Genomic DNA, 22,085 nt, shown 5'->3' on the forward strand with positions numbered 1-22,085 from the left:
TTTTGTAGCCTGGGACTGAGAATTACATGCAACATATAGCAAATGGAGATGTTGTAGATGATCGTGATTTCGTAAGTACCGTTGACAAAGAAACGTCAATTGCCAGGTCCAGTAAAATTCCCAATAAACACAACCAAGATCGCACAGTAGGCTGCAGACGCAGCGAATAGTTCATGCCTCGCCGCCTTGGTCAGTAGACTCATCGCAGCACTGAATAGTAATGTAAAGACTATCAGCACACCAACCGCGTTGAATGTATCTCGCTTGTTGATGTCGACTTGACTTTGTGTGGAAGTGTTGCCTGATGGATCCGTCTCAATATGGGCGGCAGTGTTTGTCAGCTGGTACATGGTGATGACTGGTATCACGAGCAGACAGAATATGATGAAGGTGATGAGGACGTTGACCAATTTGTCGACGCGAGAGCTGCTGTAGTAGGAGATGTCGGCATCACTGGTCTTCTTTTGCGCTTCTGGGGTTCGGAAGTATTTCTGTGCATCATGTTAGCGATATGACTCTTCCGATTTGAAGATTGGGTTCATGTACTTGTAGCGGGGGGTTTTCGGTATTGAACATTTTCTGGAGGAAGCGGTCTGTTTGCCCTATCATCGTCTCCACCCCACCATCGAAACTTGCCCATTCACGACCATTATGGATGGTGACTATGTCTTCTTTGGTGCGAATGGAATCAAGTACGTCATCCATGAGCGGCTTCTTTTTGTAGCAGTAGCGTCGCACGCTGCGGTAGTTGCGATCTGATGGCTTTTGGAAAGACTGAAGTTCTCTTGCCTTGATGAGCACCTCATCTATAACCCACTTAGCCATCTGCTTCTCACTAGGATATTCGCGGTTGATGCTAAGATATACATACCGTATTCGATCAGTTTAGCTTTGATCTCGCGAAGTATGACTCGACGGCTGCGATCAGCTCCTTCACCGATAGGCTGCTGGATGTCGTAATCTCTTGATTTCAGACGACTGGGATTCTCTGACGCATCCTCGCAATCGATCTCATCGAGTTCTCTTTCCAAACAGGTGATCTCATCCTGCAAATCAAGAAGCACACGTGCATGCAGGTACCCAAAACTTCGATATAATGCAAAATTTGTGTCACTAGCTTGGAATGCTGCAAGCCTTGGGAAGCCGTTAGGTGTATCTTCCACTGCCTTTCATCAGTGACAAGCGATATGAAGAGTCTTGAATATACTCACGTGTCCGAGTGTTGGTCTCAGTCACGAAGAGAGGTTCTGGCTCGGAGCGGAATGAACCTGTCATGCGATGTATTACCCCAGGCCGCTTGTTGTCATTCGCTGAAGAAGTGTCAGTGTTGCTCATACGGATGCCAATCATAACCCTAGATTGTAATCACGTCATGCATACGAGCTGGCTGACCGGTGTGAGCCATCGCGCTTCAGCCGATGCCGAGCATCGACCATGTTTGGCGCTGGGGGCCAAAGCAGTCGCATGGAGTGACCTACAAGGCTGTGCACTTTCGATGTCAACGTCGACATCACCTGAGGTCGTTGGCAATGAGGGCGACATAGTGGGATGGTAGTCGCTATTTTCGTCCGCTACTTCGATGTATGCGTCACCCCTTAGGGTTGTGTCGGTACCCGTTGGAGATACTGGCGATTGAGGTGTCTTCTCATCGGTAAACGTATCCCCGGTCATGGTACGAAGAGGGGTCATGGCGAAAAGAGACAAGCGAGGCTTGCGTGACAGCGTTGAACGAGCGGACGAAGAGAAGACGAGCGAGGTATTCCGCACAATCAAATATCACTCAAGCGAACATTAAGAGTGTATTGTGGCTAATCGGTTGTGGCAACGGAAAGGTGTAAGTAGTATTGAGCAACGGGAATCAGAAAGATGATGGTCGTATGGGAAAGACTCAGCCCCAACGCCCCCTCTCACAATTGGCTGCGCGCGTCACAAATTCAGCTGCCTGGTGACATTCCGGTGAGCTCAGCCTCAGGCAATATAGCACTGTTCAGGCGCCGGCCCTGAGGTCCCTTTCGCGTGTCCAGCTGCCGTCCACTATTTGCGTGTAGTAGTCTTGAAGCTGATACTCGATCCAGCCATGAGGGCTGCTCCTGCGCGCGTAGATGGTATAGGCGGACTTGGATTGAGCACCACCAGGCGCTGATGCCTTCTTGCGCACTCTGTCGCCCTTGTTGAAGCGCGCATCCGCCTGAGTCTTTGTTAGAGAAGGGTGTTGCGCTCGGAAAAGAACAGACATACTAGATCCGCGTTTGTGATTTGTGCAACCCCAGACTTGGTCAGAGGAGTTGGGTTTTCGGGTGTAGAGTCCAAATTTTGACCCTGTGCCTGCGTATCAGCCCTGCGTCGCTGATATAACGGGGCGCGACTCACCTCCACAGCCTGAACAGGCTGATGTTCGAGCATGTCGGTTGCCATGATTGCTGGAAGTCTGTAAAGCGAGGCAGGATAGCCTTGTAGGTGATGCCCTTGGGAAGGAGCAGGCTGTCTTCTGTTATAGAGAGGGCTATTGCTGGCCTCCGTGACCACGTACTTGCTGCAGCCCCAGGCAACACAGGTTCGTGACCGGTATTGCTGATAGTCGGGACCCCTTGAGTTTGCACAGCCGCAGCTTGGAATGTTTGCTTAGGTGCATGCAGCGATGCCGCACCAATGCGCCATAGCCCCATCTACAGGTGTCCTACCGCTGAGAAAGCCGTCATCGCGAACGGCCATTTACCGAAAGAGGCTTTGGCACGGGACGGAACGCTCAGTTCTTAGTAAGACGAGCGTTGGGGGTGCATGGTGGAGGCACTGTCTGTGGCCCCCATCATGGTGGTGTGATTGCGCCGTGCGCTGATTGGCCAAGGCCAGCTGCATCTGCTATCTCCGCACTCTTCAAGCCGTGGTGCATGTACCCAATATGGGGGCTGAAGGTTGCTCCAAGGCTAGGAACTCCATGCTTCAAAATGGCGGGCACCTGCGAACTCTCTCAGCCTCGCAGCTTAGAGGCTTTTCCACCCAATGGCTCCCCTTCCAGACTCGACGATGCGCGTCGCGAACGCAGCAACGACGGCCGAGATAGCCCCTCGCAACGCAAACCCGCTCCCCGACAAGGTCATCAATGCCGACATACGCATACGGTCGATTGAAGACGAGCTTCAGCGCAGCGGACAGACTCCCCCAACCCAGGAGACTCTCGTGGAGAGCACGCCCACCAAGGAACATGGCGACGCGAGTGTAGAGTCGCAAAAGAACTGGTGGGCCGAGGCCATTGCCGAAAACATGGATCTGGCAGATGGCTACACCAAAGTCGCAGTGCTATTGATCAAGTGGGAGGACGGTCTCGACGAGCTCATGACTGGTGACGAGGTATGCCAAGGCGGAACGCGTCGCGTCGCGTCCGGACTGACTGACTGACAATTCCAAAGGCCAGAGAACTCGCATCCCTCTTCAGCGATCGCTTTTACTACCAAACCAAGACGGTCGAATTGAATGTACGAGAGAAGCCACAGCACCAGCTCAACAAGCACGTCAGTCAATTCATCTGCGAGCATGACGGAACACAGAGTCTGCTCATTGTCTACTATACTGGGCACGGCGTTTATCAAAAGTCCACCAAAACTTTGGAGCTCACCGTCACTCAAAACCCCGATGAAGAGAAAGGCCTTAGCAAGATAGGCCATGCGAGCTGGAACATGGCAGAGGAGCAGCTCCGCCAGCCAATCGTCGAGGCCGACGTACTGACTATATTGGACACTTGCTACTCTAGCAATCTTGTCAAGTCCAGCCGGCAGGAAGAGAAGAAATTTGAGCTACTTAGCGCCTGTTACATCGACGAGACGACTGCCGCCCCCGGCCCCAATTCGTATACCCGTGCTTTCATCGACGCTGCCACATACTTCCTCGACAAAGATCCCAAGCGTCCGATATCTACCTTCAGCCTAACACAGCGCATAAACGAAGACAAGAGGCGCATCGATACACCGTCGCACCTCTGGGGCCGTAGCCGGATCCCCCAGCCAAATCAAGAGCACATCTTCTTGACGCCCCTCAGTCCTGCCAAAGCCGATGCTTTACACCAATACCGTCCAAGAGCCAATGGGTTCTTGACCTTACGATTCGGTCTCCGCGACGCCTCGCTGAACCAAGCACAAATTGATTACATGGCCAAGCTTCTTACAAAGGCATGGAACAACAAGGATTCGATAGGCTTGAGGAGAATCGACTGCATAGAAATGAAGCCGGCACCACCACTGTCGCACTTCGAGCGCGTGACATCCGTCCTGCGTGTCAAAGCGCAGTGGAAGAGGGTCATTGCTAGGAACAAGGAGAGAAAACAGTCGCAGAACGGCGGTGATGCGAACGGGTCGGTGAAGCGCGCATGCGAGGACACAAACGAACTACCACATGCCAAGAGGCAGCACCTGGGCCCAATACCCCCGCCATCACCGGCGGTATCGGACGCCTAGGGCGGCGTTTCACTCATTCCTCTTCGTTTCCATCATTGCAATCCTCTTCTTTTCAGTCCTGTTTGAATTTCGGATACCCCACTCGTGCTTGTCGTAAAGATTACGTTCTATTTTTATATATCGGTCATTACATATCTAATGTATTCGCAACTCAGATTGCACTTGATTCGTTGCGGCCATGCATTTCCATCGGCTTGTACTCGGAGGTTGCCCAAACAGGTGGCGCCACTTTTTGGTCTCACCACCATCATCACGTTAAGCCTCGACACTACAGCAGGATAATGCTAGACACGTAGCACACTATATACAGAAATGCCTCGAAAATTCCTTCTCTGCTCCTGCTGTATGATACCGTGATCGACACGTTGCGCTGATCATTTGCAGTGTGGTATAAAACCGAAGCTTCCACGAGGATATGCTCACATCAACATCCAATCCACCACTTCAGCCTACAATTCGACGTCGCAGTATAAGCTTCATCGCTATTAGCGATCAACCAATCTAGTCATCAACATTCTACCACCCAATGGCTACACCCAGCACAACCGCCGCTACCATCCTGACACCGGACCGACACAACCTCACCATCGGTCATTGTCGCGCGCAACGACAGGCACTCTATTCATGCACCGACCTTGGTACACCCACGCTGCTACAGAAGACCTCGAAACCCATCCTCTTGACCCCACGGGTAAGTGAGGATGAGTGGGCGGAAAGTCAAGAAGAACTTGAGCGCTGGGGTATGAGAGCCACCGAGACGAACAAGCCAGGGTTTAGTCAAGTCACAACACCAAGCCGTTCGCAAGGAAGGGGTTTGGAGTACGAGGAGGTAATAGGATTTTGCTAATGGGGAGGAGGAAGACGAAAGAAGAGTGTTATCAAGACTTCGCCATGGGAGTCTGGTGCTGCGTAGAAGAGGGGAATAAGGTAATGTCATGTGTTATGAGATAGCCGTGAGCGTAAATCTGAATATTGGGTTCAACGATATGTCGCACTACTTCATTTTCGACCCTTACATTCTCTTAGCCCGCACTCCCTTAGCTCGTACTCTGTCTCCTCGATACTCTACTTAGTCAGATCTGAGTCGGTCGACTTAACAAGGGGGGGTGTTCAAGTCACTAAGTATGTCATGAGGTAGCGGTGAGAGACAGGTAGAGAAGGCAGGAAAGACGCCTTCGCCATCTTGACAAGAAGTTGCTTGACGGCTACATCTTCTCGCTGTATAACACATAGACTGTGTTTTGACATTTGTATTCTGCAAACTACATCTTCCGTGCCCTCACTTGAAGCCTCTTATTAGAACAATCACCATTTCGTGTTGCTGCACTTTCTGATTTGGTGATCTCTTATATCGCAGAAAACGTAGGGCAGGGTCTGGAGAGACGCGTCGAAGTATACAGGCGGCAGCTTGTTAGTAATAGTTTCTCTCACGTGTTGCACTTACCAGTCACACTGCTCTTCATATAAGCGTGCAGCCGTATTGCGAGCATACAAACATTGAGCGTAATCTTCTTTCTTTTCCATAGAACTCAATCCAACTTCACATATCTAGGTATCGGTTACCTAACCGTGTTTTGTTGCCTTTCTCTGCATCAATATTCCACCGTAATACCAAGGTACCTTTGAGACGAAGTGAGTTTCCGCCAGTTCGTGTTATTTTAGAGCACAATAGGTAGGTATGGTGAAGCTAATTTGTGTAGAGAATCGAAATGTGTCTCACCTTGGCGGGCAACCGCATCCCGCTGAAGCTCCCTAAGCTCACCAACGAGGAGATAGACAACATTCCTTCACCGCCCAAGTTCGTCGCTCCTGTGCGCCCTCCTACACCCTCTCTGCCTTCCACAACTCCTCCGCCCTTCACCTCCACCTTCGCCGTCACCAAACTCGACTAGGCTTTTCTCTGTTCTACAAGTTGAAGACGCAGATCCGAAAGAGCAGGGGAAAGGCGCTGAAGCGGAGGGAATAACAAAAAAGGGAGGGGTAGGTAAATTTTGAAAATGCGAGATATTCCGAAGGAGGGAAGGCTTGAAGTCACAATCGAAGGATACATGCATTAAATACAAGACGTGTGCATTGGGAGAAGTACATCAAAGTTGCAGTGTCAAAATGGTGATGTCTTCGTATCGGGCTCGGCACGATACGTGGGCGGGAGATCCGCTAGCGGCGCATTGCTGATTGGTTTCATGCAGGTCCGCTTCAACCCCAGAAATAACTCCCCAAGCCGCGCATCGTGAGCGCCGCTGCCACCAAAGTGTTGCGCCTGTGCTGCTGGCGAGCGCTTCCGATAGTCTTCTAATCTTGCAGTATGTAGAGCGCGAGTACGTCTACTGTACCAAGGCTCGAATCCGTTCGGCATCATGGACACGATAGCAGTGGCCCCAAAGGCGTCGGCGCTGGCGTCGCCCAAGATTGTTAAGAATGCAAAGGGCAACATTGTGCCGAGCAGCCAGATGGCGCATATCGCATATGGATGCGGTAAGCGCTCTGTCCTTCAGATTGCCTAAAGGAGGCTACTAACACATCGCAGAGCACATGGGCGAGATGTTTGAGAAGGCGCGCAAGCAGACGCTTCAGCACTACCGAGCCATCCTCCAGAATATCCACGAGAAACCGAGTATAATAGCCCAGACGTACACTGCGCCGGCAGATGCGCGCAACGTTGTGTCGCTGAGGCCGCTGTACTTATGTCTGCAGTGTCCGAGCATCATGACCGAGGTGGATCGCGATTTGCACTTTGAGACCAAGTCGCACTGTTTCTGTGGGTTCAGACGATACCGTATACTTGCGAAGGCTAACAGGAAGCAGCTGTAGAGTCGCGAGACGGCAACATATACTGTGGCAATTGCCAAGACTTCATCTACGACGAGACGTTGGACGTGCTGAGAGTACAGAAGGGTGCGTGATTGGCATACTCGGATTCGGAAAGATCAAGGTTGGCTGACTACGATACAGGCAAGAAGCGGAAGTACGAAGACAATACCACGACCGAAGACCACAAGCTCGTAATCAGCAACTCGACCTTCCTCCCCTGCCGCGCGATAGGCCTGCGTGGGCTCTACAATATGGGCCAGACATGCTTCATGAGCGTCATCCTACAGACCCTCGTCCACAATCCATTCATACGAAACTTCTATCTTTCCGAAGGTCATAAACAGACAGAGTGCGAGAGGGACTCATGCGTGAGCTGTGCGCTGGACGAGATGTTTGTCGAATTCCACTCGGCCGAGAAGACGGAGGGCTTTGGCGCTGTCAGCATGCTCATGGGCAGCTGGCTGGCGGGAGAAGCTCTCGCGGGATACCAGCAGCAGGATGCGCACGAGTACATGCAGTTCATACTCAACACGCTGCACCAGGCGAACGGCGGATCGACAGACGACTCGGAAGATTGCAAGTGCGTGGTGCATCAGGCGTTTTGCGGGAAGCTCTCAAGTACGGTGACATGTGACAACTGTCGCAATGTGACCACGGCGCAAGATCCGTATATGGACCTTAGTTTGGACGTACGGATACAGGGCAAGAAACGGAAGATCAAGGAAGAAAAGGGTGAAGAGACTCCTTTGGATTTGAGGGACTGTCTCGAACGCTTCACGGTGAAAGAGAAGCTGGGCTCAGCAGAGTACACATGTCGAAACTGCGATAGTCCGCAGAATGCGACCAAGCAGCTGAGCATTAAGAGGCTACCACCAGTCCTCTCCATTCATCTCAAGGTACGTACGGACAGTCATCTGTAGCGTCTCTATACTAACACTTGTTCAGCGCTTCGAGCACACGAAATCCACGTCCTCCAAGATCGAAACCCCCGTTCGCTTCCCCGTCAAACTAGACATATATCCCTATACGACCTCACACAAAGCCGCCATGCGCGCCGCGAAGACCTCCGGCGCACCACCCTCGAACCACAACGTCAACAGCCCGGCGAACGCCCTCGTATACGAACTGAGCAGTGTCATCGTACACAAAGGCAAAATCGACTCTGGACACTATGTCAGTTACAGCAGGGAGGGCAACGACTGGTTCATGTTCGACGATAGCAAGGTCGTGCTGGTCAGTGAGGCAGAGGTCCTCGCTGCAGAGGCCTATCTGCTATTCTACATGGTTGGCGGACTAGAGGTATAGGAGCCTCCTAGGAGGAAGGTGGAGTCCCAATGGTTTAGTGTACAGTATTGTCCGGGCATGTTACAGGTCAAGGAGCTGCATTAAAGGCGTTGAAAGGGCACCCGGCGTTTGTGAGGGAGGTTGAGAAGCCCTCTTTATCCTAGGATTATCTGGCATGCACGGCTTCAACGTTGTCACTTTCTGAACACATTACAAGTTTTCCTCCACAGACTTCACCAGCTTCACTACGCAGTAGATCATCCTGACTTCCTTCGAACGCATTGGTGTTCATCATCCCCTTCCCAATCAGGCCGTCAGTCCGATTCATGCTATCACGACTCTCCACTCGGGCAACTTTGCCGGGGCCAATACCGCCGCACGCACATAATGCGCCGTTTCAACACGCACTTGGTAGGGCAAAAAGCGATCTGAGCAGTACCCATTTTCACCGCAAGCAGGCACATCCGGTGGCTCTACACCGCTCATCACAACCTCTTGCAGCAACACCCCACTCATGCAATATATCTGCTATCGTTCATGATTCAGAATTTCGTTGACTACATATATTAAGGTATCGCTGCCTCGCAGACTACCGCTCATCTTTATTCTTTTTTTTTTTTGGTACATCAACTAATTGAACGGCGATTTCGCCTTCGTCGAACTCGAAGAAATATTGCTTCTTGAGCTGGAATCCTCAAACATGGTTTCGATCTGGGTATTAACTGTAATGCCCTTCCCGCTCACAAACTGCTCGACGCCACCTATTTGATCCGACGGCGGATCTGTGAAGAGCGAGTCTTCTGATCCGTTCGCTCGATTGCGCGTATCGTGCGTGGAGTGCAGACCGCCGGAGATCTGATTCGAAGCAGTCAGACGGTTTCCGCTGGCTTTTCGCCGCGCGGACGAGAGTTCGTAGTGGCGACCGTAGCTGTTGGCGGAGTCTTTTGTGGTGTTGTTTGTGCCGAGAATCATGGAGCGGAGAGCGGGGAGACAGGTGGCGATTATGGCAATTGCTGTTTCGATCATGGAGACGGTGCAGGTTAGCATGGTTTCGTTCCTGTGGGAGTAGTAGGCTCGGACGACTGGCACGATGTGTTAGTGGTATTCCAATGCGTCTCGAATCTGGCGGTACGTACTGCTGGCAATAACGACGAAGAAACCCAAGGCGAAGATTCCGGCTACACCGAGCTTCTGCTTCAACTTCATTTGCAGCCGGGAGACCATGGTTATGGGCAGGCAGATGATGAACACGTCGGTTGCGATGTTGAAGCAAATGGTGATCCAGTAGTTGATCTCGGCGGCTTTGGGACTGCATTGATCTGCGCATGGTCAGTCTCCACCGTTCGCATGCATGTGGGTCAGGCTTTGCTTTTGCTCACAGTTCGGATTATTGGACCATCGCTTATTGTGGGGGTAGCACTGGAAGATGATGTCGAAAAAGATGACGAGGTAGGTGACAACTAATCCGGCAAGCGTGAAATTATACACAAGGACCAGTCGGGAGCCTGGCGCAGCGAGACTCTTGTAAAAAAAGACCAGGGCGAACTTGATGGTCCATAGTGAGGAGACGTAGAGTGTCGATCCGGGGATGATCATCTGCATTATGCCCTTGAAGTTCTCTGGGGTTACTGACGCCATGTCGCCCAGTCCTAGGTTCCACATGTGCTGCTGGATGACGAGATCACCTATCAGACATGCCAGAGAAAGTAGGATGAGATAGTCGTCGATTCCGAGGTTGCCCAGTCGCGACCATCGCGCCCACATGCGCAGCGCAACAAACGGCACCGTGGCTATAGTACAGACATACCATGACACCTACGAACTGGATCAGCGCTGCACGTAGCAGACGAAGCATGAGGAACAGGAGAACCTACCACCTGCCCGAGCCCATTGTCGGCCATGTTGCTTTGCTTGGGTGGCCGTCACCGAGAAAAAGGCCGTGAGGAGTTCGAGCCTGCTCGCTCCACTCTAGATGAAGATCCAAGAACAGTGGTGTGGAGAGTGTGACGAGGGTGAGCAGAATGTCAATTGACAGCGGGGCTGCCGCAACAAGTACCCTTTTTCCTACTACACGGGCAAACGACCCCCTAAAGTAAGTTTACAGGATGTTGCGGGTTGTGCAACTAGTATGCCGTCCCGTAGCGTTGTGGCATGATAGCATCAGGGGACCTCCCAAAGCCCAACCAACCGTAAGCTGGCAAGCATCTGAAAGGTCTCGGCCGCTAGAGTCGGCAACCAAAATTAAGCTGCGAAACCCTTCTACGGCCGCTACTTAGTGGCAGCAATTTCATGCGTTAGAGCAGGTTCAGCTACACTGGTTGGAAGAATCTGACTCGAGACGACAAAACTACATGTATAGCATCGTGTCCGCCGAACGGGGCAGTGGGAAACCGAACGCCACTGCTCGCATGTGAAGAGACTACCGAGTAATGGATGGCAAAAAACCGTCGTTGGTCTCGGGGTCATGGGTGCGATGGTGAAAAGGGTCGTGCTCAGATCCGTATCGAGGTTCCATGGTTCGGTCCGATGAGGATGCAAGCATCCTAGCTCGCATGGCGATGGACGACAGGGAGCAGCGGTCTGGAAGGCGAGAACTAGACACATGGCGCACGAGGCCGACAGGTTCTACCTTGGTACGGTCGACCTTCTAGCGTTTTTGGTGTCTCAGCCGGACTTCTAGCATGGATGCCAGATGGCTGCTGCGATTGGTTCGACTCGCTTAGCTCTCCAATTCTGCGGTCCCTGAATCTGATCGGACCTCGGGTCCTGCGGAACCTGCAAAGACGGAGATGAAAATATAGAACGGCTGGTCAGGCTCCACGCCGGGCAATCTTCGGCAGTTAGACGTTACATGGTGCTGCTGTGCTGTTGGCGGCGAGAAATCGTTCCACGAGGTGGCAGCCCGGCGAAGTGGTGCCCTATATAGCCATGTGTAAGCCCAAACACGATCTACAGCCTCCCGCCAAACTCTATCTCTTACCCAACATCGTGTTTCCCTGTCTTGCGTCATGAAGGTTCCCTCGGCTCTGATTGGCTTGCAAAGCCTTTCGCTAGGCGTTTTCCTCGGACAGGTGTCTGCCACGCCGCTACCTCCGAAACCTTCAAGAGCAACTGTCGTGGATGGAACGGCTACTCTCGATCAGGGAACTGTGAAGGGTTTCACTGATGGCTATGGAAACTCTGTTTTCCTTGGCATTCCGTTTGCGCAGACAACTGGAGGACAAAACCGGTATGTAATGGCGGTCCTGCATCGCCTCCGGTTGTACTGATGATCGCGTAGATGGAAGGCTCCCAAGGACGTCAAGAAGCTGAAGAAGGGCGAGGTGCTCGATGCCACAAAGTACGGTGCAACATGTCCCCAGGCCATTACCGGTACAACATACTCCCAACAAGATGAAGATTGCTTAAACCTCAACATCTGGGCGCCATCTTCGAACAGTAAGCTGCCACGGGCACCGCCGATTCCTCATAAACCGAATGGACCTCACCATCCACCAGGCCCTCCATCGGGCCCACCAGGCCCACCGGGTTCCCCACCAGGCCTGGACGCACCCGGCGGTCTTCCGGTATTCGTCTACATGTACGTGATTTTCCTGTACGAACTGTATGTGGAGCAAATACTGACTCGTAGATTAGGTACGGCGGTGCTATGGTTACCGGTTCAAGCAGCAATCCAGCCTACGTCGGAGAGAACTTCGCTCGCAAGGGAGTTGTCTTCGTTAGCTTCAACACCCGTGAGAGTCTTTGGGCATACCCTAACTCCGCCGAGCTTGTCGATGGCGAAGAATCACAGAACTTTGGCATCCTTGATGTCGACAAGGCTTTGCAATGGGTGTTCGACAACATCGCCCAGTTTGGCGGTGATCCCAACCGTGTTGTGTTCGGAGGCCACTCTTCTGGCTCAGTACAGGTTGACCATTACCTCTGGAACCACCCTCAGACCCCGCTTGTCGGAGCTGTCCAGATGGCTGCCAATGCAAAGTCTGGCCCGGCCGTCGGTCCTACCAACCAAGCGCTCGACCTCGTTGCCAAAGAGGTTGGCTGCGCGACTGGTGCAGGCCAGCTTGAGTGCCTGCGCAAAGTGGACATGTACGCCTTCCAAACCGAGGCCTTCAATGCCACTTTGAACACGTACTTCACGCCTGTCGTAGACGAGAAGACACGGTACCAAGACTATGCCGCACGATTCGCTGCTGGCAGTTACGCTTCCCATGTACCCCTCCTGACTGGTAACTCCGACAAAGAGGGCGCCCTTTTCGGTCTGGTGTACGGCAGCGAGAACACAGACTTTTCGGCTTGGCTCAAGACTTTCGATGCTGATGTCGCGGAGATTCCGAACAACATCATCGAGGCTGCTTACGACATCGCCGATTACTCCAGTGTCTCGGAAATGAGCGGTGCCCAGTACGGTGACGCACGCTTCTTCTGCCCTGTCGACCATTTCATCGACTTGCGCAGCGAGACCCAAGACACTTGGTCATACCGCTTCCTCGGCAACTACTCCAACCTCTTGCCTCTGCCTGTCGACTACCCGACGCACGGAGCCGAGATTCCCTTCTTCTTCGGAGGCAACGGTGCCTTTGCTGGTGTCCAGGGAGTGACTGCCGAGGAACAGGCGCTTGCTGACTTCCAGAACGACTGGTTTGTCGAATTCATCAAGAACCCCGCCGCTGGTCCTGGATGGGAAAAGGCCACTCCTCGCAGCGGGCCGATTGCGAAGCTTGGTGTGCCTGGAAACGAGCTTACGGTTGAAATTGGCAACACAGCCGATTACAATGGCAGATGTCAGAAGGTGTACAACCCATATCTGCCAAAGTACCCTATCATTCAGAGCGTACTTTCTGGTGTCATGGATATGGTAGAGGGCATCATCGGAAACTAGAATAACGAATAAATGATCAACTGGAAGGCTATCATGATATCTTACTAGCTTCCGTAGTTAATCCTAATGTAATCACACCAACAGTATTCGTCACAGTTCAGAGAGTTCTCCCCACCATGGTCATAAGCCAATCGCATTTTCAGAGGTCTTGTCTCAGGTCGAAAAGAAAACCACGTGATCCCGAGGTCTGTTATGAAACTGGGCTCAGAATCTGTAGGGGTTTCTGGCGATGAAACTGGTATCGTCGCTGATGCGCAAAGAGTCATGCAAAGGGATGGCAACCTTGGAGTCGGGTCGTGCTGATGAGATCGTTGGAATGCATCAGCAAGTAGCGGAAGTAATCGAATTGTGGTCGGCGACGTTGCTCCCGGCGACACTGCGGAGCGGTGATTGCGCAGGATACGCCTCTGGGGAAATCCGCGTCCTTGCAGGGCATGCCCTCTCGACAAAATGGCATCTTGAAGTTTAAGACATCGCACTGCGGCTGCTAGGGAAGGCTTTCTAGACCCCCGAGAATTCGGAAAGCACCCGTCTTGGCGAAAGCCAGCAGGCTCTCCCTGCTCCGCTAAAGGAAGGAGGATATGACAGAAGGATTGCAGGCGAGGCTCGCAACACGGGCTTTGCACCTCGAAGTGTTTAGCAAAGTAAAATCCGCATGTGGGACTGCTCAACACAAAGTGCGAGGCTGAGTCTGGGTTGCTGGTGCCCAGGTGGTTACCAGGCTGTCGCATGGCAGGTACGACGGCGACACGCCTCGTGAAACCTGAGCAACGTCCTGTCTATCCCCACGATAGACCCTGGAAACCTTTCATCGTCCTCCATGATTCCACGCCGACGCACGCGTTTCCACCAAGCTTAAGCCCCAATGTTCCATACTAGGCGGACCCGAGTTTCGCAATCAGCCAGGCTGGGGCTGATTGGACCAATACTGACGGTTTCTCGCTCGCCCCATCCCGGCTTGGCCCCATGCGGGCCTCACCCACAGCACCCCTTTTGCCAGGGCTCCTGAGATGCAATTGACACAATATGGACGGAAGGAACATATGGATATCAAGAGTCAAATGGAGCAAAAATCCTAACGCGGTGTGGCGCCCGTCAATGTCAGCTGCTGTCAGCTGCTGTCGGCTTCCTACAAGAATTTTACAATGGAGTTCACAGGGGATGAGACGATCTACATAAGGCCTCCCCTTGGCACATGGGGGCCTAAAGCTGTCACGCACCCGTCGACAAGGGCGGTATGCCTCATGGCGCGCGATGCGTGTACTGTACAGGCTGCGCCTCTCCACCCCCCACTGTGACTAGATGCGCATTCTGGAAATGATGCATCGGTGAGCCCATGTGGCTGAATTGCAAGCGTTCCAACCGCTGCGCGGGTCTGGACCTGGGCCTGTTGTCGGATGCCAATTTTGAGATGAAAAGGGATCCTTTTGTCTCTGAAAGACTTTTAACGTTGATCTTGTCAGGCCATAACCGCAGACTAACCTTACTGTCCCTGCCAGTCGGTACTCCACAACCTTCTACCTTTCGCTCAGGTCCACAAGGCCCGTTTAAGCTGGCCCACACCCCCGTTATCACACGCCTTGTCCGCAGCATTCGACTCTTTATAGACTCGCTTCCACCCATGGCCTGCACGTCGATCAGGCGTCCGAGCAAGGTTTTGGTGCAAATCACGATCGAACTCGGTCTCCCTCCGCTGCACTTCCTTCACACCACACCCGGTTTCGAATCAAGGCCACTATGACCGCGCGTGCCCGTCTCGAACGCATCGATGAAGACCAAGAGTCTCCCTTCCAACGCCGGACCGTATGCGACCGACTCCAGGACTATCGCCAGCTTGGCTGGCTGGCATGCGCTACGACCTCGCTGCTCACGACACGGCATTTGCTGATTGAAAGAAATCTGCACTATCCCTTGCAACTGTACATCACCCAGATTGCGGCTACGGCACTAGTCGCTTTCCTTTTACATCCATGGAGACCGAGCGCTCAACATGCCAGCGAGCAAGAACAACGTAGGAAGCGACCAGTTCAAGGTGCACTGTTATTGGCCGCTTCGAATCTCTTGCAAGCGGTATCTACATTCTGCATAGTGCAAGCAATCCTGCATACCTCGAATCTACCCCTACTATGCATGATAACGGTATGTTCCCTAGAGCAAGCTTGAAATGCGTTGCGCTGACCATGTCAGACGATAGCCTTCTTCGCTGAAGGTGTAGTTCTCTATGTATTGAACTACACACCTCGCTCAAACGCAGAAGCCCTGTCTTTGAGCTTGCTTGCCACAGCTTGTGCTGGTATCCTGTTCATGGAATACCGTCTAATGGTACCAAGCTTGATCGCATCGATCTTGGCAATGCTCCTCGTTGGCGCAGCGAGTGCACTGAAGAAGCTTGCTGCTAGACACTATCCGGGAGAGTATGCTACCCGAAGCATGAATGCGATGTTGCTCGTTGCTATGGGCGGTTTACTTGCATTGTTCTGTCTTGTCAGCAACTTTCCGGGCGAGCACTGGGACTCATTCGACACAAGCAGCCTGCCTCTCCGGACTCTCAATGCCTTCTCAACAGCAGCGGCATTGTTGAGTGGGGGTTCGATCCTTTTCCCAATGGACATGCAGTCAGGAGGCCAACTACCCGGAAGCAGTTTTGCCGCAACACAACGCGTCCGCAGCGCCACGACAATTCTAGCCATGGCAGCCATAACTGGTTGCTTTACTGTTCTGTCAACGCGTCGATCCTACACCAGCTTTTACCAACTAACATGCTTTTTCCTCGCCATCATGTGCGCATGTGGTAGAGATATCTACGACACCGTGTGGAAACAGCCCAGCCGTCACGATGGCTCCCGCGGAAGTTACGATCTCGTCTCACGCTCCCCGAATGCACCGATCGATGACGAAGAGGATTTTGGTACCAAAGCACAACGAGCATCACGACCAAGATCGCAGGGCAACAGTGCTCGCTCTCCTTTGGTCAGCTTGGCCTTGATTGTGCTGTGGACAGCATTCGTGAGCTTGAACTTTGGACAACGACAATACCCTCGGGAGGAGCCCCGTCTGGATCTACAATACGAACCCATTGGGCCCTTAGAAGTTGTCATCAGCATGTACAAGGAGCGCACTGAGGATGTTGCTGCGCTCATAAAGAAACTAGAGAGCATGCCACAAATGACCGAGGCTCTTGTCACGATTTACTTGAAGGATGGCGAAGCAGATGAAAGAAAGATCAAAGCGGAAACAAACGCGCACGAAGTCATCAAGCTCCCAAACATAGGACGCGAAGCCGAAACCTACCTGAACCACATCGTCAACCGCTGGGACAGCCTTGCAGAAAGAACGATTTTCCTCCAAGCCGACGTGCACAATCCACGAGAATTCTACCCATTCTTCGAGCGATACTTCCGTGCGAATCAGACGGGCTTCCTCAACCTGGGTTGGGCGGGAATATTATGCAATGGCGACGACTGTGGGGACAAGCGCGGCTGGCGTGACGAGACATCGCTGTTCGCGGACGTACAATCCCGAATCGACGGATCCACTCGTGAGAACGTGCTGCTCAGCTACAAGGGCCAGTTCGTTGTCACTGCCGCGCGCATTCGTGGAATCGACAAGTCCATCTATGACGATTTGTGGCAGCTCTTCATCGACGAACACAGCTGGGCCCACCAAGAACCCTACCTTCAGGAACGACCCGATTCGATGAGCCAACCCTGGTTCGGATACACAATGGAGAGGATATGGAATGTGCTGTTTCAGTGCTCAGACATGGATGTTGCATGGCGATGCCCGACCCTGTTGAGCGGGTGGAGACCTGGTGGTAGCATTGCCGACTGCCAGTGCTTTGATTCAGAATTGGCTGAGTAGGTGGAGAAGCATGCGTAGCGTCTAAGCACTTTTTTGTTTGTTTGTTGTGATACCCCTAGACGTCGAAAGGCGCAATGCGATGTCCCGAATTACGGTCGCTTGTTGTTAAATATAGATGACGCGCAATAGAGCGGAATAATAATAGTTTCCTCAAATTCAGTGCACACAACCTGGGAACGATCATGATTCCCGTCAGAATTCCATACACGCGAGCATGCTTTTTCCTGCCCAGCGGAACAGCACGGCCGTGGAGCCTGCGGACGACCGTGCCATGTAAAAATGCTATCCCGAAGCGTTTGAGGTCTTCATGCATCCAAGGGCTGCGGATGCAGGAGGTTCGAAGCGCCAAGCTGAAACACTCTGTGCCGGCCCAGATCTCGCGGTTGCCGTTTGACACGTGATACAGACACCCCACTTTCAATGCACGGGTGCCGCAATCGATCCTTGCGCACAGGCGAGCCACCACTCACACATGACTCGGCCGCATTGCACAGCCATGGCGTCGCAGATACTCTCCTTTCTCACGAAACGTTCCATAAGCTCACTCGTGGCGACGCTTTGTACCTAGCCGACCAACTTCCCATGCCCACACAGGGACACTGCCCGTCTTCAAGCTCTCGAAAGCCTGCGGCGAACCCCGTATATTGCACCTTCTAATACTCCGGGATACCAACCTGCACCCACTATCACTCCTTCAGGAACTAAACGACAGCGTTCCTTGCACCTCGAGCTAACGGACCCTGCATACTCCCATGGCGACTATTCAGCAGCGATCGAGCAATAAGCTCTCAGTTTCTTCAAACAGAAGCTCAGATGGTCTATACAAGCATCGTCAAAGCATGCTCTTCCGAGAACTGGAAATTCTACTCGAACTCACACCGAGCACCTTTAGCTCACCACTTCTGGCCCTTCCAAGAGAGATCCGCGACCAGATATTCAACTATGTGTTACCTGATCCCACAAGGAATCGTCCGGAACTTCACACTTGCCTATGGGGTGCGGAGATGTCCAATGGAGAACCCTGGAGACACGACATTTTCGGATATGGATCCTCCGTAACCAAAGCATCCCGCCTACGGCCGGAGCTTCTCTTGATTAACAAACAAATCCGGGACGAGCTGCTTCACAATTACTTTCGCCGCTGCAAGATCACTCTGCATGCTGAACTACGGAATACGCGGACGAACAACGACTATTTCGAGTTCTCACAACACATCCTGCAACTGCCCATGTTGAAGCATGTAACGCATATACGCTTCTACGTTGAATGGAACTACACGACGCTGAAAAACGGAGGGCGAGATCGCATGATGAAAGACCAGACCCGTATGACGAAGAACCTCCTCGCCGCCATGGACAAGATCGCCCTGTCGCTCCAATGCATCGAGACGATCGAGCTATCAGTACTCTTCTTTTGGAAGTTCCGGAGTGGGAAAATGTACAGTCTTTCCATGCAGGACCTCTTTGACCTCGAAGATGTGTTCAAGCGCTGCGCAGAGCTGCCCTGGCTTGGTTTACTCGGCGAAAATGACCTACCTGGAAAGAAGAAGACGACTACTTCTACCTACCTCAGCCCGACTTCGGCAACGATGAACTCTTCGGCGGGTGTGGGCTACAAGATGTCGACGGAGAAGAAGGGTACGGAGCAGAGTGGAGGTATGGAGATTTGCATCAGTCGTGACTTGGAGGATGCGATGGAGGAGAGGAGAAAGAGTAGTGTTGACTTTTTCGGCAACTACGAAGTCACAGAGCCTTTGCCTCAGCCTAGTTATCGGCATGGTGCTATGATATGAGGTGAAGGGCTCGTAGGATTATTTGGTTTTATGGATTGAAGATGGCATGCTTTCGCCTGAAGCATGGCCAGACATTGCCAACGACAGCACTTTTGACAGACGGCTCCTGGTCTTACAACATCTGCTTTGCGTACAATACCACGATCCGATTACTGACGCTATCACAACGCGAACGAATAACGTCATCTGCGATACCAGGCTTCATGCATCGACCGTTGGTTCGCGCAGCGCTCATACGACGTGTTCGGCGTACGGATTGGATGAGATGATTCTCACACATTTGAGCTCATCAACGACTCGGTTCCACAACTTATACACTGCGTATGGTGAGAAAGGACTTAGTTCACGAATCCGCCAGTAAGGCGTGGCAGCATGACCTTGGCCATGCTAGACCCCACCAGAGGGGTATCACATCCCGAGTTGTGGCGTGCAATCTACGCTAGATCATGCGGCTCGGCCGAGGCCACTCAGTTTGTTGCTAAGCAAACGCGGGGAAGATGGGGAGGGTCGCAATTTGGCAATTATATCGATTTGAGACTGCTAAATTTGAGCTGGAGTAATGATCGCATAATTGTTGTGATAACGTCGTGTTCTGATGCCTCTGTTGTTCTTCTCAGTGATACCCTCCAAGAAGCAACGTGCAAAGTTGTGAGTGGAGATGACGCACTATCTCGGTAAGGGCTCACGGTAGTCTTCCGCGTCTTGGTGCCCCATTACTGTGCTCATGAACGAGACTGTCCATAGTCAAACTGCAATGGAGTAAGCGGTTGATTTTTTCAATAGGATCATGTTTTTCTTGGTGTGTTATGGAGTTTATTCGAAGCGCTGCACCTGTGCCTGGACCCTTGCTGCGTTGCACTTAACGGAATTAACGCTCAAGATCTTCACCGAGCAAGCCACAGAACATGCGGCAAGCAGGTAGCCGCAACCGATGACACCTCTCACTACGGCTAGCTGCATCTCACTCGTTCTTACTTAACGTTGGCCTCCGTAGCTGCCTTCTATGGCGCTGCTGCGTTCTACCCTCCCCCGGATTCAAGCCATTCGAGGCAGCCCTGCACGTTATCTCCGGACACCCATGTGGACGAAATCTCCACATGCCAACATCATTAGCCTGACAGCATTCGCTTCGCGGTTTCCGGCAAACGAGTTATAATTGCTTTGTGCAACTGAGTAACGCACGACTCAGCGGTGACGCATAACAACTGGCGAATATATTAACCTCTGAACTCAATCAATCGCTACGAGCCACCAACATGACGCAGCCAGAACCACCAGGATTGTATCGCCATCCGACAAGAAGCGAGATCATCGATCTCGCCGCAGCAGAAGGCCATGATGCAGATATCCCAAGCAACCTCGGCTCCATACACCAAGTGCCTAGTCATACATCGGAAAGAAAGCACTCGCTAGATGAGAAGAAGGGCGAATACACAACTGGCGAAAGAGATGTTGAAAAGGGGAACGGCTCGGGCTCAGTCTCTAGTGCAGACCAACCCGATGCAGAAGAGGAACCTGAACGCGATCCGAATGTTGTCGACTTTGACGGTCCTAACGACCCAGAGAACCCAATGAACTGGAAAGCGTCCAAGAAATGGGGCATGGTCGCGCTGATAAGCGCCATCACGTTCCTAACACCTCTTGCAAGTTCGCAATTCGCCCCCGGCGTTCCGGAGGTTATGCGCGACTTCAACTCGACGAGCGATCTACTTGAAGGCTTCATGGTTTCAGTGTACGTCCTCGGCTTTGCTTTTGGGCCATTGATCATCGCACCGCTTTCGGAGATGTATGGTCGGCTGCCATTGTACCATAGCTGCAATTTGCTGTTCATTGTCTTCACAATTGCGGCTGCAGTGGCGAACAACATGGCGCAATTTGTTGTATTCAGGTTCTTCATGGGCTGCTTTGGAGGAGCGCCCATGGTACTTGGTGGAGGGACTATCGCGGATCTCATCCCACGAGAGCAGCGTGGAACTGCCATGGCTGTCTGGATGATGGGTCCAACAATAGGGCCATGTGTCGGTCCAATTATCGGTGGCTTTTTGACAGTAGCAAAAGGTTGGCGGTGGAACTTCTGGTTCGTTGCTATAGTGGGCGGCGCATTCTTCATCATGTCACTCATTCTGATGAGCGAGACATCTGGCATCATCATTCTACAACGGAAAGTCAATCGTCTCAGAACTGAAACAGGAAATACGAAATTACGATCCAAGCTGGATAGCGGTCTCACCCCACGTCAGCTCTTCAAGTTTTCCATCATCCGACCTGCCAAGATGTTGTTCCGCTCAACCATTTGCTTTGCCATTTCGCTCTACATTGCGATTACATACGCCTATCTCTACATTCTGTTCACCACCTTCACTGCGGTGTTCAAAGGACAATATGGCTGGCGTGGCGGCATCACTGGTCTCTCATTCCTCGGTCTCGGCATTGGCTCCCTTATCGGACAATTCACTTACATCCACTACGGCAACAAAGTGGTACACAAGCACATGGCACGCGGCGACTTCCGACCTGAACATCGGCTGAAAATGATGTGCATCGGCGGCTTCTTCATTCCTTGCGGTCTCTTCATCTACGGCTGGAGCGTGCAATACCAGACGCACTTTATGGTACCTATTGTTGCAACGGGTATCATCGGGTTTGGTCTGCTGATGACGTTCATGCCTGCAACCACATACTTGGTCGACGTGTTTACTATCCATGCCGCGAGTGCAATGGCGGCAAGTACTGTGTTGCGTAGTGTTGCAGCAGCATTCATCCCTCTCAGTAGTCAGACGATGTACGCGCAAATGGGTTACGGTTGGGGTAACACTATGTTGGGGTTCATTGCTACCCTACTGATCCCAATCCCGTTCTTGTTCATTAGGTACGGAGAGAAGATCCGTGCTAGAAGTACAGTTAAGCTTTGAACGCATGCGATGAAATATAGACATAAATAGACCTATATGTAATAGCAAACCAAATCCCATGCCTTAGCCTTCACACAGAGCTGCGATTCGGGTC

General features: G+C 52.3%; 9 protein-coding genes across 9 annotated transcripts; 6 read left to right on the forward strand and 3 right to left on the reverse strand.

Annotated features, from left to right (window-relative positions):
- Nucleotides 1-95: 95 nt before the first annotated feature.
- BKA58DRAFT_312901 (uncharacterized protein) lies at nt 96-1,671 on the reverse strand (the record flags this gene model as incomplete). Its single annotated transcript, XM_046167407.1, has 5 exons — nt 96-491; nt 547-806; nt 872-1,162; nt 1,212-1,310; nt 1,479-1,671. 5 exons carry the CDS (start codon nt 1,669-1,671, stop codon nt 96-98), a joined length of 1,239 nt encoding a protein of 412 aa, XP_046026790.1.
- A 159-nt stretch (nt 1,672-1,830) lies between these two features.
- Nucleotides 1,831-2,481, reverse strand: BKA58DRAFT_383653 (uncharacterized protein). The gene is made up of 2 exons (XM_046170195.1): nt 2,239-2,481; nt 1,831-2,188 (listed from the first exon to the last, which is right to left on the reverse strand). The coding sequence occupies exons 1-2, from the start codon at nt 2,413-2,415 to the stop codon at nt 1,988-1,990; spliced, it is 378 nt and encodes a 125-aa protein (XP_046026791.1). The 5' UTR covers nt 2,416-2,481; the 3' UTR covers nt 1,831-1,987.
- A 519-nt stretch (nt 2,482-3,000) lies between these two features.
- BKA58DRAFT_439282 (uncharacterized protein) lies at nt 3,001-4,448 on the forward strand (the record flags this gene model as incomplete). The annotated part of the gene is made up of 2 exons (XM_046173675.1): nt 3,001-3,348; nt 3,408-4,448. The coding sequence occupies 2 exons, from the start codon at nt 3,001-3,003 to the stop codon at nt 4,446-4,448; spliced, it is 1,389 nt and encodes a 462-aa protein (XP_046026792.1).
- Nucleotides 4,449-6,403: 1,955 nt separating this feature from the next.
- BKA58DRAFT_383660 (ubiquitin carboxyl-terminal hydrolase 2) lies at nt 6,404-8,852 on the forward strand. The gene is made up of 6 exons (XM_046170196.1): nt 6,404-6,428; nt 6,638-6,923; nt 6,976-7,206; nt 7,254-7,343; nt 7,401-8,155; nt 8,205-8,852. Exons 2-6 carry the CDS (start codon nt 6,806-6,808, stop codon nt 8,562-8,564), a joined length of 1,554 nt encoding a protein of 517 aa, XP_046026793.1. The 5' UTR covers nt 6,404-6,428; nt 6,638-6,805; the 3' UTR covers nt 8,565-8,852.
- A 114-nt stretch (nt 8,853-8,966) lies between these two features.
- On the reverse strand, nt 8,967-10,438 carry BKA58DRAFT_383661 (uncharacterized protein). The gene is made up of 3 exons (XM_046170197.1): nt 9,923-10,438; nt 9,680-9,862; nt 8,967-9,625 (listed from the first exon to the last, which is right to left on the reverse strand). Exons 1-3 carry the CDS (start codon nt 10,305-10,307, stop codon nt 9,174-9,176), a joined length of 1,020 nt encoding a protein of 339 aa, XP_046026794.1. The 5' UTR covers nt 10,308-10,438; the 3' UTR covers nt 8,967-9,173.
- A 911-nt stretch (nt 10,439-11,349) lies between these two features.
- On the forward strand, nt 11,350-13,447 carry BKA58DRAFT_162782 (acetylcholinesterase precursor). Its single transcript, XM_046165001.1, has 3 exons — nt 11,350-11,772; nt 11,824-12,123; nt 12,180-13,447. Exons 1-3 carry the CDS (start codon nt 11,552-11,554, stop codon nt 13,423-13,425), a joined length of 1,767 nt encoding a protein of 588 aa, XP_046026795.1. The 5' UTR covers nt 11,350-11,551; the 3' UTR covers nt 13,426-13,447.
- Nucleotides 13,448-14,945: 1,498 nt separating this feature from the next.
- BKA58DRAFT_162827 (uncharacterized protein) lies at nt 14,946-17,314 on the forward strand. Its single transcript, XM_046165002.1, has 2 exons — nt 14,946-15,564; nt 15,613-17,314. Exons 1-2 carry the CDS (start codon nt 15,163-15,165, stop codon nt 17,284-17,286), a joined length of 2,076 nt encoding a protein of 691 aa, XP_046026796.1. The 5' UTR covers nt 14,946-15,162; the 3' UTR covers nt 17,287-17,314.
- Nucleotides 17,315-17,946: 632 nt separating this feature from the next.
- On the forward strand, nt 17,947-19,265 carry BKA58DRAFT_162834 (uncharacterized protein). Its single transcript, XM_046165003.1, has one exon. It carries the CDS (start codon nt 18,039-18,041, stop codon nt 19,077-19,079), a length of 1,041 nt encoding a protein of 346 aa, XP_046026797.1. The 5' UTR covers nt 17,947-18,038; the 3' UTR covers nt 19,080-19,265.
- Nucleotides 19,266-19,844: 579 nt separating this feature from the next.
- Nucleotides 19,845-22,050, forward strand: BKA58DRAFT_162836 (major facilitator superfamily domain-containing protein). Its single transcript, XM_046165004.1, has one exon. It carries the CDS (start codon nt 20,336-20,338, stop codon nt 21,989-21,991), a length of 1,656 nt encoding a protein of 551 aa, XP_046026798.1. The 5' UTR covers nt 19,845-20,335; the 3' UTR covers nt 21,992-22,050.
- Nucleotides 22,051-22,085: the final 35 nt, after the last annotated feature.

This window comes from Alternaria rosae, assembly GCF_020736505.1.
Source record: "Alternaria rosae strain MPI-PUGE-AT-0040 chromosome Unknown BKA58scaffold_4, whole genome shotgun sequence".
Taxonomy (NCBI): Eukaryota; Fungi; Ascomycota; class Dothideomycetes; order Pleosporales; family Pleosporaceae; genus Alternaria; species Alternaria rosae.